This window comes from Periplaneta americana, chromosome 14, assembly GCF_040183065.1.
Source record: "Periplaneta americana isolate PAMFEO1 chromosome 14, P.americana_PAMFEO1_priV1, whole genome shotgun sequence".
In the NCBI taxonomy this organism is placed as follows: domain Eukaryota; kingdom Metazoa; phylum Arthropoda; class Insecta; order Blattodea; family Blattidae; genus Periplaneta; species Periplaneta americana.
The window spans coordinates 115,733,524-115,749,023 of NC_091130.1; the positions used below are offsets into that span (position 1 = coordinate 115,733,524).

The 15,500-nt window shown below is 35.6% G+C and overlaps 1 protein-coding gene across 2 annotated transcripts in view; it reads right to left on the minus strand.

Annotated features, from left to right (window-relative positions):
* The window catches only part of Zip48C (Zinc/iron regulated transporter-related protein 48C), a 403,382-nt gene that overhangs the window by 128,889 nt on the left and 258,993 nt on the right, over window positions 1-15,500 (minus strand). The window contains exon 6 of one of the 2 annotated variants that reach the window (XM_069845971.1): window positions 9,265-9,363. The exons of the other annotated variant lie outside the window; for it this stretch is intronic. Within the exon in view, the coding sequence (XP_069702072.1) occupies window positions 9,265-9,363 (99 nt within the window). The remainder of the gene's footprint in view (window positions 1-9,264; window positions 9,364-15,500) is intronic. 2 annotated transcript variants of the gene reach the window in all.

The window sequence follows — 15,500 nt, forward strand, 5'->3', positions numbered from 1 at the left end:
CGCTCAATTTCGGCAGTTTTTAAGTACTTCCCTAGTCAAATAAAGGAGCCCTGGATAAATTCTGTCGAGAAAACGCGTCGTCATCCAAAGTAAGGATTGATGGTCTGAAAATGATGAGGGAAATAAGAAAAAATGCTTCAAGGATATGATAGTGATGTGGACGTTAATCGTATCGTGTTACCAGATTGTAAGTTTTGTCCCCTGATTCATATGATGCACAAGGAACTTTTTCTGTGCACAAGTTTATTTTTACGGATAGGAGAAACAAGTTGGATCCTGAAAACAGGAAAAAAATTATTATATGAAGAAGGTTGGCACCGGGACTCAAACCTGGGTTTTCAGCTCTACGTGATGACGCTTTATCCACTACGCCACAACGGATTCCAGTTCCGATATCGGATTGAATCCTATCAGTTTAAGTTCCACCTCTTAGTTTCCCTTTAGTGATCAACCCTCTTGCACTGTGTCACAGATGTGTGACGGTGGCACAATGTCCAACACACTATGTGCAGAGGTGCACTCATTACGGGTGACTAAGTGACCGGGATCCGACGTAATGAGCGCCGTCTTAAATCACTAAGTGATTACATGCGCATATCATATTACTATGATGTACCTAAGTACATATTATGATACTTCCGTGCAGGAATTCTGCATTACCATATGATGAAGAAAACTAAAGGGAAACTAAGAGGTGGAACTTAAACTGAGAGGATTCAATCTCGTATCGGAACTGGAATCCGGTGTGGCTTAGTGGATAAAGCGTCAGCAGGTAGAGCTGAAAACCCGGGTTCGAGTTCCTGTGCCGGAGAGAATTTTTCTCCGCTCCACCCATCCATCATATGGTAATGCAGAATTAATTAAATTAGCAACAGTCAATAAGACAATAACTAAGAAATTAAATGACAGCGTCTTTCTTTATGCCCCATAGGCCTAATTTGAACATTTCCCACTGTATAGCTAGTGCTTTATTTTTCGTGAGATCGTATAGGCCTACAGGTTTGCTGGCTCTTCAATTTTTAGTACATATGTAAGTGCATATTTCGGTATTTTAAACTGCATATTTTAAGAGTTTTGGTACATATGAATCTCAACACTAGTGATAACTGTTAAGCATATATAATAATATATTACAGGGTGATCCGTTTGGATATTCATAAAATAAAAACATTTACTACTAAATTTTATTTCTTGAAACTTTGTGCATACAATACTGAAAGATGGGAGATTCTTCAGAGCTCAACATGACCCACATTGCGCACCCTGCACAACTCATAACGGTATTGCAATTCAGCCCATGTCCGTTGTAACATAAGAGTGTGATTTGTTGAAAAATTTGAGTAATTTTTACTCTCAGATCATCAATGTTCCCGGATTACTGTGAATAGACAATATCTTTAACAAAACCCTACACGAAGATGCCAGGAGGGGTTAGACCTGGGTAGTTTGGGGGCCAAACCAAGAGATAGCTGCTTCTCGTACTGGGTTTCGCCTGCGACCTCCTGCATGTTTTATATATATCACAGAACCTGTTTCTATAATGTTCGATACAACATTATGGAATCGTATTTAGGTATATTACGCACACCATACTCACGACGAAATTCCCTTTAAAACACTCTCAAATTTAGCATACCAAAGAACACATTGTGCCCGCTGTTGATTTGTAGTAGCCATTTTAATAATCTACGATTTTCATAATATGTCCTTTCAGATTATGCATTGTTGATTGTCATATAATATGGAAACTCCCATCTTTTAATCATAATATAATCAGCAAGAAATTTTTCCTACTATCGTAATACCTTTATAATAATAAATTAATATTATCCATACCCAAACAGATCAGACTGTACAACATTTTAATTCATCGTTAATTGTGAATACAATTCTTACAAAAGTACAACAATGAAAAAAAAAACACATACTAAGTACGATTAAACTTGGAGTTCGCGCAAAGGTCAAAATAAGTGCACGGACCAGCTCGACCACGAAGCGCTAAGTTACGAAGAATACCTCAGCCCTTCGGTCAGACAGAGGGGAGGTAACCAGACGGACATTGCCCTTCATGTTCACATCTTATCACCACCTCAAACCAGCCATGATAATGTTACAAAGCTTTTTGAGGTCAGATCCGAGACATAACATTTCAGTGGCGTTACGAGACCAGTCCAGTGGCGTGTCAACTTCGAAGAATGACTGTTTCCACACGCATGTAAATAATTTTTATAAATAAATTTTATAAACAGAGATACATATTGTTACAGGTTTATGCAATTACGTAATAACATTAACTATAGACAGTTTTTTTTCATCCTCCTGTTTATTCTGAAATTAAGTTATTGCGTCTTTTCATTGGTCAGCCCGAATTTCTTATTCTATTTTACTTGGTTATTTAAGACGTTGTATCAAATACGAGGTTATTTAGCATCGATAGAATTGGTATAATAGCGAGATGATATATGGCGAGATGAGGCCGATGATTCGTCATAGATTACCTGACATTTACCTTACGGTTGAGAAAAAACATCGGAAAAAACCCAACCAGGTAATCAACCCAAGCGGGAATCGAATGCAACTCCTGATCGGCTGGCAAGTGCCTTAGCCGACTGAGCTACGCCGGTGGCAGGTCTTTATACAGAAAACAATTGCCTGGGAAAAATGTTTTTATTTTAAACCCAGTCTCTCTATTTTTCAAGCTGTGGATTATACATCAATTTTTCTGTTATGAAAACTTATTGGAAAATTACATTTTTTGTAGCAGAAAAATTAGTTACTCCAGAATGAGTGTTATTTAGATCAATAAATCTTGGGACAGAGTTAGACATATCTGAAATGTTTCTTGTGCAATTATCACTTTTTATTTTAAAAATTTGTGACGGCTCGTTCACGCATTATAATCCTGATTTTTTTCCTTGTTTTTATTAGGAAATATTGACAGTTTCTAAAATTATCTTGAATTTGAAATTCGCGGCAAATTGGTCAGGGACCGCTACTGCTATTTAAATCACAACATTGGAATTTGATAGAAACTTGTCAATCATCTTACTCCGACCATTTCTAGTAAACAGTTGTGGAGTTTGTTACAGATGTGGAAAGGTAAGATTTATTCCTTGAAAAAAAATTGAAAATGGGTTGAAATTCAGTGAGTATGGACATGAAGCGAAAGATTATTGTATTGTGAATGAATGACTTCAGATAATATCTAAGTATATCCCGAAATTCACCGATATAAGCACATCCATTCTGAAGTAATTAATTTTTTTCCTACATCCACTCATATAAATTGAGGGAAAGAAGATGGAGGACGGGCACTGGAAAGTTTTCATTTCTCAATCGTACTACCAGAGACTGGAATGCTTTACCTGCAGACTTACTAAAGGCTTTACCAATAACCAAAAATGTATTTAAAAATTGGCTTAAGGACTTTACTAATAGACGGTAGTATATTACACACACTATTTGAAGGGTGTAATAGATAATTGTTATTGAAGTGTTGTATCAGTGAAGAAGTGTGTTGTGTCAGTGAAGGGTGAAGTGTGTTGTATAAGTGAAGTGTGTTTCTGTCAGTGAAGCTTTATAGTTTATAGTGGCAGTGCAAAGTATTTGAACAGTGAAATGTTTTAGAAGTGTTAGTGAAATCAGGATAGAGTCAGTGAAATGTGTCATAGTTCCAGTGCAGTGAGTGAGTTGTCAGCGAAATGAGTGTAGTGCTCAAAGGTACATGTGCAGGTATGAACATATCATACTCGTGGGTTTTAGTTCGAACATAGGGTTAAGATACAAATTAGATTTACTTTAAATGTTATTTTAAGTGATCGTGCTTCATTTAATTTAGGATGCTCCCTATTATTATTATTATTATTATTATTATTATTATTATTATTATTATTATTATTATTATTATTATTACTTGTATTTTTATTAGTTGTGTTTAATATTAATTGTCATTATTGAGTAATTAGTTATTACTGCCACCGGGTATATACCCATTTGCAGTGTGAATAACTACATACAAAAATGTAATTTTTCTATATGTTTTCATAACAGAAAAATTGTTATACAATCCACAGTTTCAAAGATACAGGGATTGGAGTTGCAGTAAAAAAACTTCATTTTTTCACACAGACATTTTGGTCCCTGTATAAAAATCAAGGTGTTTGAAATGAGTATAAGGACAGAAATGAAACATTATTTTGAATGGGTGTCCTTAAACTTTTGGTAGAAACTGTATCAACTTGCGCACTACAAGAAGATGGAGACGAGACAGTTTCTTACGAGGATATTATTGTATTCAGCAAAACACCGACACTTCAGTTGTGTTCTATCATAATTTCTCAGAATTAGATTTTGCATGACTGAAGAATTATCACTGGTTGACATCTGCAACCACTCAGTTGCCGCGGTGTTATATTGAACACACAGGTAAGCACGTGCTACAGACGGCGTCCATTTAAACACAATGACCCTGCTCATTTCAGTATCTGTTCCTCTTGCTCTGAACGTCAAGGTTAATCAAACACACATGGCCGATGTAAGCGCAGCACGTTAGTCAATGATGTACTGCACTGCATATCTGCAGTGAATAATGTAGCCTAATTTGTTTTACGTTTTATATCAGGTCTGTTATAAATAGACCTCGGATTTTCAGGCTCGAATAGGATAGGTTGCAACAATTTTATGTAAAAATCCCTAAATGTATGCAACACGAGAAACCTTCAAGCAATGATATTGCCTAAAACTAGGTGCGTTAAAGAACTTATGTTTCAGCCTACGCTTAACGAGCCTAAAAAGACTGAGGTCTATAGTCGCGACGCTGTTATTCCCGGCGTGACTCCTCTTTGCTTACGTCTTACGAAGTTGAGGCTCTATAAAGTCTAGGTAGGTAGTATCGTTCGCCATTTTTGTTCTTTCGTTGCCGAGCTACCAGACGAGGAATCTATTTGCCACACCGTTAAACATTATCATGTCGTAGCTCCTATGATAATAAATCAAACGAACTGTAATTCAGTAAATAATTGAGCGGTAAATAACGTCCTCGTGTGCTTTCTGCGAACGCCAGCGAAAGAGCCAAAATGGCGGACGATTATATTAAGTATTTATCGAGCCTTAGGAAATGCATAACGTCTTCATCAGCGAATCACAAGACGCACACGTTTAAATGTGGCCAACCTGCAACGTGATTGGCTGCCGGAAATTAGAGCGACAGGACTATAGTTATAAAATACGCATTGTGAGCTATTAAAGAGTCTGATCAACATGACACTGTCTCATATATTTTACGCATGACGGAACAATTCAGTTCATCATATTACAAATTCATTCATTCATTTGTAGTGTTCTGCTCAAGGGCAGGTCTTTCACTGCAACCCACTCGTCCTTAGGCCAGCCAGCTCCATGCATCGCCAGCCGGTGTTCGGGGGATGTTGTGAAATGATGACGGAATGAAGAGATATTGATGGAATAATGTAGATGCCTAATATGGGAAAAGGAATATCTTAAAGGTAAACCTCAACTGCTACTTTTTCCGCCACAAATGTCACTATGAACCAACCTTAAAAAATATCGTGTTTTACTTCTTTTTTTTTTTTTATCTTCACTGTTAGCAACCACTAGTTTATGGAGTAAATGAGTGTGCAGCGGGATTTTAAATTACAACTTTAGTGTGCCTTACTTACGACTTTAAGAGAACCAGGAGATTCATTTCCGCCCTGACATAAGCCCATCATCAGTCCCTATCCTGAGTAAGATTAATCAAGTCTCTATCATCATATCTCACCTCCCTCAAATCCATTTTAATATTATCCTCCCATCTACATCTCAGCTCCCCCAAAGGTCCTTTTCCCTCTGGGCTCCCAACTAACACTCAATCAATTTCTGGATTCGCCCATACGTCCTACATACCCTGCCCATCTCAAACGTCTGGATTTAATGTTCCTAATTATGTCAGGTGAAGAACACAATACGTGCAGTTCTGCATTGTGTAACTTTCTCCATTCTCCTGTAACTTCATCCCTTTTTGCCTCAAATATTTTCCTAAGCACCTAAAATATCCTTACCCTCTGTTTCTCTCTCAAAGTGAGAGTCCAAGTTTCACAACCATACAGGTAATATCTCTTTTATAAAGTCTAACTTTCAGCTTTTTTGGGAGCAATTTCAGTGTGCAACATGTTGAAAATGGTTGAAAAACGCTGCATTAAACGAACTCGACCATGAGCACTGACGAAACGCGATTTCTACTGTTTCTTTTCATGAAGGAGGTCTCCACCCGTTTCCCTTACATTTTTAATGTGATAATACTAATAATAATAATAATAATAATAATAATAATAATAATAATAATAATAATAATGATAATAATACAAACGGCTTCTAAGGTACCCGCATGTTCATTGCCGCCCTCACATAAGCCCGCCATCGGTCCCTATCCTGTGCATAATTAATCCACTCTCTATCATCATATCCCACTTCCCTCAAATCCATTTTAATATTATCCTCCCATCTACATCTCAGCTCCCGCAAAGGTCCTTTTCCCTCTGGCCTACCAACTAACACTCTACGCATTTCTGGATTTACCCATACGTGCTACATGCCCTGCCCATTTCAAACGTCTGGATTTAATGTTCCTAATTATGTCAGGTGAAGAATACAATGCGACCAGTTCTGCGTTGTGCAACTTTCTCCATTTTCCTACAACTTCACCTCTCTTAGCCCCAAATATTTTCCTAAGCACCTTATTCTCAAATACCCTTAATCTTTGTTCCTCTCTCAAAATGAGAGTCCAAGTTTCACAACCATACAAACTAACCGGTAATATCTCTTTTATAAAATCTAACTTTCAGCTTTTTTTGGGAGCAACTTTAGTATGCAACATGTTTGAAAAAAGGTTGAAAGACGCTGCTTTAAACAAACTTGACCATGAGCACCACGATGAAACGTGATTTCTATTATTTCTTTTTGTGAAGGCAGTCTCTACCCGTTTCCCTTATATTTTTAATGTACTAGACAAAAATTAATGATTGCCAATTTCGAAAGCGTGAACATGGGGAGGTAGCTATTTTCACACACAATATCTTAATTATACAATTTATGGCAAGCGACTCAGGTGCGCGCGCAAGTGTATCGATGTGAATTGCGATCTGGCAAATACGCAAGCATAAGGTCATTCACGCATGCAGTCTGTCCCCGCCTAGCCGTCTTCGTTTTTAAAAGTACCGGTACGCAATGCATCTTTTTTAATAGAGTGTAGATGACAAGTAAGTGATAACATTCAAATCACGTCACTTATGTTTATTCGCGTTACATCGACTCGGTTGTCTACTGCAGTTCCCTACATTTTCAGGACGCCTATTTTTAAACCTTTCTTACAAAACAGAGAATTCACATTAGACAGATTTTCATGCAAATTAACATACAGTGCAGTTTTTTTTTTTAAATTTGCAAGACACTTCTTTCACGTTTCTTCGTACGAAACAGAGAATTCAAAATAGGTAGGCCTATGTGAAGAAAAAAGACAATTTTCATATTACAGGAAATATGAGAAATTTTTAATAATTTTAGAGTTCCTAAAATGGATGTAAGGTTATATAGAGCATTTTCATACTGACTTACAAGTTAAGTTTACATATAGCTTTTAGAGAACCCGAAGGTTCATTGCCGCCCTCACATAAGCCCGCCATCGGTTCTTATCCTGAGCAATAATAATAATAATAATAATAATAATAATAATAATAATAATAATAATAATAATAATAATAATAATAATATTACTACTACTACTACAGAAAATTACTGGGTAAATCACTCAACTATATGAAAATGAAAATGGAAACAAACTCATGCAAACTAACCACTTGGCAGTTAGAACTTCTATTTATTTGATTATAAAGTATTTGCAGCTGGTGGATAATAGCTGACCGCTTGAAACGCTAAAATATATTTAGCATAACGCCAGGGTTAACAAGCTATAGTCCGGGTCAGCTTACTTCATACCCTAAGAGTGAAACCTAACCATTTTCCCCCCCATTATTACATAAGCTAGTGGAGTATGGTGATTTTCTAGTTTGCAGGTTGAATTTTCTTTTGCCAACTTCGTTTCGAATTTCGGTACTGAGAAATACTACAACTGGTAGTGATTTTATAACTTATGTTGGCAGCAGTGACACAAGTTGTCGGTAGCTTAAATTCTGAAAATTCTAGATTTCTGAGCCCATTACTGGAAGCTAGTGAAATTTGAACATAGTAATAATTAATATTGTATATGTTGCTTTGTGTTGTGGTTCAAGATGATAGTCAGGTAGGCTGAGTAAATAAATATAACATATTTCGTGTGATACATGCCCTTGGGTAATCGTTAGAAATACCATTTCACATTTTAATTAATTTCTTTCGTGTTTAGACTTTTACTACAATAATGGAGTAAATATTCTAAAGCATATATTTCAAAGTGGCATTCGTTTTCGGAATTCCTGCTAATCATTTCACGTGAATCATTTTTAGGTTAGGTCTCGTGAATCGTAAACTGTTTAATCAAAGCAATGAATTTCATGTTGTCAGACAAAATACATTTTAATATTAGATTATACACTAATCTAGTAACTATATATATATATATATATATATATATATATATATATTTTTTTTCTTCTATCCAGTTTTCATTCTTGGTCATACCCGACCTCAAGCACCTTGCTTTTTCGGGTGTGACCCAGTTACATTGTATTTATACAATAGTTTGTAATATGTAGGCTATTTGACTACTAGATTGGTAATCATTTTCGAATTTTGAAGAATATTCATATACGAGTATTACAATACAGTAGTATTGTAAAATCTTTGTTATTGTATGTAATTTTAGCTTGCAATAAAAATCTTTGTTGTTTGTTGTTGTTGAACGTGCGAGAGGTCCAGAAGAAATATAAAGATGAGATGTGGTAAATAAGCAAGACATCGTTATTGTTAAGAATGACATTGTGATTTTATCCTCTTTTGGTGATATCTAGTAGATATTAGTTGGCAACACTGAAGAGACGGCCAAATTAGTCTAAGGGCCGTATTCATAGACATTTTTAGCGCGGGCTTTCGGTGGATTATCAGCGTTTTTCGTATTCCTAAACGAGTGTTAGCGATAGGATATGATTTGAATTCTGTACTAGTAACCAATGGATAGCCGGGGCTAGCTTAGTACGCTCGTAGCGCGTGCTGCGAAATGTCTATGAATAGCACCCTTAGGAACTACTCTAATATGATCCTCAGTATACTCACAAAAAGCTCCGCCATGTGGAGAAGCCTGCCGCCTGGAGAGGTAGGCTGACCGCGAGGCCTTCGGGGAAGTTCTGAATCCCAATGCCTATCGCCAGGTTCCTGCGAACAAGAATGGCTTATGAGAGAATGAATCAATGAATGAATGAATGAACGAAGGAACGAATGGAGAACACTATGAGCCCGGGGCTTAGAGTTCTGAGAGACTGTCTGGCGTCACGGTCGAATGTAGGGCAGACAGAAGACACCGGGAGTGACGACGAAACCAGCCCCGACGGGAGAAAGCACCGAAAGTACGAGTAGTGTCGAGACGGAGATCAAATTCGTACAAAAACAAGGGGCATTTTCGTAAGAAACTAGCAAGGCATTCAAACAAAGCTATTAACAATCCGATGGCGAAGGAGAGAAGTTCTTGGTGCCAACATTCACTAGCGCATAAGAACCAATAGTCAAATATTTTCTAGGTCATTATCATCCGCTTTAAAGGATAAGCTCAAATCTTACGCTTAGTCCGCATTGCCGCAAATAAATAAGAGCAGAGCCGTGTCCTTTCTTATTAGCGGTAAACGCGAAAAATGACTTTAGCTGTGGTTGAAGGTATGTATACGTTTAGCATTCAATGTAATTCATCTATAATATCAATATTTTTCACGCGAATTTTCGTGAATTTTAAATTTTCTTGCGGAAGTCTTAATTTGCGTGATAAACACGAAAAATAGTGTGTTTTTTTTTCATTTTCTTTATTTTAAAAGCAAATTATATCTAATGTTTTAATACTTCGGTCAAAGACCTACTTAAACCTTTTGACTTTCCTTTATTTACATACGTTGGGACAGAAATTACATTTGCCTGCCAGTTAAGGAACACTAGAACTGAGTTTTTGGTCGAAATAGTATATATATATATATATATATATATAGTTTTTCTAAATAAATAATTACCTTATACATTTGTTAAAATTCTGTCCTATATTTAGCTCCCGCCCGCTGTTTTTAAAAGGCCTGACATCCATTTTTTAAATTATACTCGCAGGTCTTTTAAATCTACCACAAATAAAATGGCTTTAAAGGAACACGCAGGTTCATTACCGCCCTCACATAAGCCCGCCATCGGTCCCTATCCTGTGCAAGATTAATCCAGTCTCTATCATCATATCTCACTTCCCTCAAATTCATTTTAATATTATCCTCCCATCTATGTTTCGGCCTCCTCAAAGGTCTTTTTCCCTCCGGCCTCCCAACTAACACTCTATATGCATTTCTGGATTCGTCCATACGTGCTACATGCCCTGCCCATCTCAAACGTCTGGCCATAAAAGTCATTTAAATATGCGCTCCTGCACGTATGACTTACATTGTCTAAAGTGCAGGTAGTAAGGCCGTAAAACATTACGAGAGGAGTTCGGTCGGAACCGTGGATCGTGTCCCGGCATAGCTCAGTTGGAAAGAGCACTCAGCGCGTAGAGCTGAGAGGTCCCGGGTTCGATTCCCGGTGCCGGAACGAATTTTTCTCGTATTAAAAGGTGATAATACACATTGCCTACTTCATAGTAGTCATGTAATATTCAATGAGGTGGGCGAGACCTCATATATAATGAATATGTGATGTATCTGGATTTAATGTTTCTAATTATGTCAGCTGTAGAATATACAATGCGTACAGTTCTGCGTTGTGGAACTTTCTCCATTCTCCTGTAACTTCATCCCTCTTAGCCCCAAATATTTTTTCTAAGAACCTTATTCTCAAACATTCTTAATCTCTGTTTCTCTCTCAAAGTGAGAGTCCAAGTTTCACAACAATACAGAACAACCGGTAATATAAACTGTTTTATAAATTCTAACTTTCAGATTTTTTGACAGCAGACTAGATGACAAAAGCTTCTCAACCGAATAATAACAGCCACTTCCCATATTTATTCTGCGTTTAATTTCCTCCGAGTGTCATTTATATTTGTTACTGTTGCTCCAAGATATTTGAATTTTTCCACCTCTTCGAAGGATAAATCTCCAATTTTTATGTTTCCATTTCGTACAATATTCTGGTCACGAGACAATCATATACTTCGTCTTTTCGGGTTTTATTTCCAAACCTATCGCTTTGATTGCTTCAAGTAAAATTTCCGTGTTTTCCCTAATCGTTTGTGGATTTTCTCCTAACATATTCACGTCATCCGCATAGACAAGAAGCTGATGTAGCCCGTTCAATTCCAAACCCTCTCTGTAATCCTGAACCCTGTCTGGCACATTCTAGAGCGAAGTTAAAAAGTAAAGGTGATAGTTCATCTCCTTGCTTAGCGGACATGGGATCGATACAAAGTAAGGCGAGACTTATCTCTAATTCTTGAGTCCTACAGTTCCAGAATGTTTCTTATCCCGAAAAATCGAAAATTCAGGCAGGCCTAAGTACACTACTGCACTCTATGATCATTACACAATATACTGTCACAAAATGATGTTCCAAAAAATTCTTCTCCCTATCAATTTAATAGGAGAAATATGGTTGATATTCCAAAATGTGTCTTATCCACCAAACGTGTGTTTCATAACTTGTCTATTCCATACTCCATAGAAGTGAGATCAAAAAAGGGGCACAACATTTTTTATATATATCCTCAAGTTATTCGCAAAGGGAACATTATTAAAGAAGCAAAATTAAATTAATTTAACAGCCTTGTAACAAGACATTTCGCCGATGGATGGAAAAATCAGGCCGAATTATCTTTTTACATGAACCTCCTGAATGCAAATCGTGATGATGAAGTCCAGAATGTTGAATCAGATGTTGGCCGTTGTGGTGAATCAGACTCTGAATCAGTTCATTTTAAAAATTTTTCATTATGAGAGTATTTTCAATTTTTTTAGTAAGCTATCAATTTTTTTTACTAATTATTATTGATCTTAAACTACTACATTGACAATGTGTAACTTTTGATTTGAAGTTTTGTAATAAAAATTTTATTAAAAAAATTAAAATTATAAAATAATAGTACATTATGCAACGAGCCTATAATGATAGTAATTAAGAAAGCGAGTATGGATGTTTATGAAAGGAGCGCAAGCGAGTTTCATAATTTTCATACGAGCTTCTTAATTACCATTATAGGCGAGTTTCATACGACTTTTTATGCTCGACCATATTTCTAACTTGAAATTACCGGTATTCAGATGTATACATTTTATTTTATCTGACAAGATCGGAAGTGACCTTGTTCTAGGTCGTGAATTGTGAGATGTCCGCAGACGCGAAAGTATTGATTTTTTCCGAAGAACAATAATGTCATTGACCTTGATGTATAATTCAGTTTAACTTGATAATATTATAATATTATAACCTTGATTACTGATTTCGACATTGAAAAACGAGATGACAAATTAAATTATTTGAATATTATTTACAATTAACGCTAATTATTATAGTAACAGAAAATAACCTTCTGCGACAGTATTGGATTTCAGCCTCCGTGACTTTTCGCTAATTCTCTTTCGATTGCATATCCGAGAATAATCGATACTTGCGGTTTTATAACGGTACAAAGCTGACTTCTCATTGGCTGAACACATGTAAGCTGAGTTATCATTGGCTGAAGACCTGTACTTTAATGAGTAGGTGTACTTTAATGACATGCATTAAAGGACTGCTACCAGGTGTATAATTAGTACATTTCCTCATGGTTGAGCATAAAAATATTTCTAGCCAATACCGTAAGAGCCAGGCTCGTGTACGGTGTGGTCTTAGCCAATATAACATAAAATTTACAAAGACAGTTTGCTAAATACAGTAAGTAACTTAATTCAAATCGATAAATAACACACAAGAGCAAAAAAAAGTAAGAGAAAACCAAACATTTAATATAAATTGACAATCAGACAGAAGCCAGTGATATTCAATAAAAACATTAATATAGTCGACAGATATAAAAGGTAAAAAATACATTTGTTAATATTATACGTATGATGAATATAATTTTATAAATATCTTTTTTAAAAGCTTCACTTTTAAAATATTTCAAATTTGGAAAATGGTTTGTAATTTTATTATAAAGTCTTGGGCCAAAACTAGCACCATGTTTAAGAGCTGCACATGTATGACATTTAGGCTCAATCAATGGAAAAGTAGACTTTTGTCTTCGAGTACGATATTCATGTCGATTAGATTTATGTTTTATTTGATTTCAGTGGTAGCAAGTTAGTAAACTATATTTATAAATTTCTTCAATAGTTAATACTTTAAAATCTGTATAAATAAAAATTTGTTGGGTAATCCATATTTTTGGTCAGACAAATTTTTATTAATCTTCTGTGTAATAAAATTAATGGATTACGTACAGATGATGCTACTTCACTCCAATTTATTGTACCATATTGTACTAAAGCTAAAAATATTATTCTCAATGCCTCCTTAGTGATAAAATTTTCGAAGTATTATGAATTTATAAATTGTCTTTCTTATACTTGTACACATAAAATCAATTTGTTTATCCCAACGTAAATGTTGATCTATAATAATTCCTAAACATTTGACTTCTGTGGAAGATGTTAGATGTGGGCAATTACAATAATTACTTGTTAATTCATTACATGAAATATTATGTATTACTAAGTGATAATTATTCATAGGTGGAGGTAAACCTTTCGTTGTTAAAGAAAATGGAAGATGATTTACAATGACCATTTCGTTTATATGACATCATTCCATTTTCGGCCAATGAAGTGTAATGAAATTTTGAATTCCAACCAATCACAGTCATGCATCGCGATAATTTCTGCAGCTCGATTTATCACTATTAATTTATCGCATGGTCGGCCTTTTGTTTAGTCAGTGTCGCCAACTGTTTCCACGTAAATCGATGAGCATGGATCCATTGTACTAATTAAAGTCCGAAATCTTACTTTCACATCTACATCTTCATCTTTTAATTCCATGTCCATTGTATCTAAAGAAAATTAACAATTGTTCATTTAATTAATGTATTAATCAGGTTATTTGTATTATACTATAAAATGTTTAAATTAAATTATGATTTCAGCAGATAATGAAAACGTATTTCTGTTATAACAATAGAAAAGCGCAGTAGATGTAATTAACATCTTTAATCCTGTATTTCGCTTTTCTCAATTGGCATTACTGAATAACATTCACTTTCTTTATGGAAGTAATCGTTATTAATCTATTTCGACTTCAAAATGTCTGAATAGGTCAAGTATTCATAAATGTACAATTATTAACATTTTGTGAGCGAATTTTAGGGATATATTATTTACATTTTTATTTTATTCACGAAATAGTCCTAATAAATTTCACTCGAGGTCTGAGATTTCCCAAATAAATCCACGAGCGACAGACCTCTTGTGAAGATTTTTGTGTTGTTCCAAATAATGTCTTATCCAACTATGTTGTTACCAAAACTTGTCTTCTCCTAGGTGTAATTCCAAAATTTGCCATTTACAATTTTAACATTTAAACAAAAGCCTTACTGAACAAAGTAACCTATTGACCTTTATACTACAAAATATTTATTTTAAAGGCTGAAAAATTCTTATTTTTAACATAAAAATTGTAACATTTTTTTCTTGATTTATGAAAAAACATCAAATGTAGATAAGACACGTTTTGAAACTATAGGACTCACTTAGAGAATATGTGGAATCCCTTGCCTTAGCTTACAAGCAAACATTCTGATGGGGGCAGATAATAAAGCTAAATTTTTTTCTTTCACCATGTTAATAATGTCAAAAGAAGTGCTTATACAAATTTTGGCCACTCGACCGCAATTACGAGGGCCGTAAAAAAATAAGTTCGCCAGGAGCCGTTATGAGAAAAAAGCAGCATTTCATTGGACAAATTTATTGGAACAGACACAGCAATTTTTTAGCTATTTTCCAACATATTTTCCATCGGAATTGAGACATTTCTCATATCATGGGATCGACAGAGAGAGGTGCAGACGCAGTCAAACGCTGGTTCCGATCTGAGGCGGTTAACTTTTTTTTTTTTAGTTTGTTATTTAATGACGCTGTATCAACTACTAGGTTATTTAGCGTCGATGAGATTGGTGATAGCGAGATGGTACTTGGCGAGATGAAGCCGAGGATTCGCCATAGATTACCTTGCATTCACATTACAGTTGGGGAAAACCTCGGAAAAAACCCAACCAGGTAATCAGCCCAAGCGGGGATCGAACCCGCGCCCGCACGCAACTTCAAACCGGCAGACAAGCGCCTTAACCGACTGAGCCACGC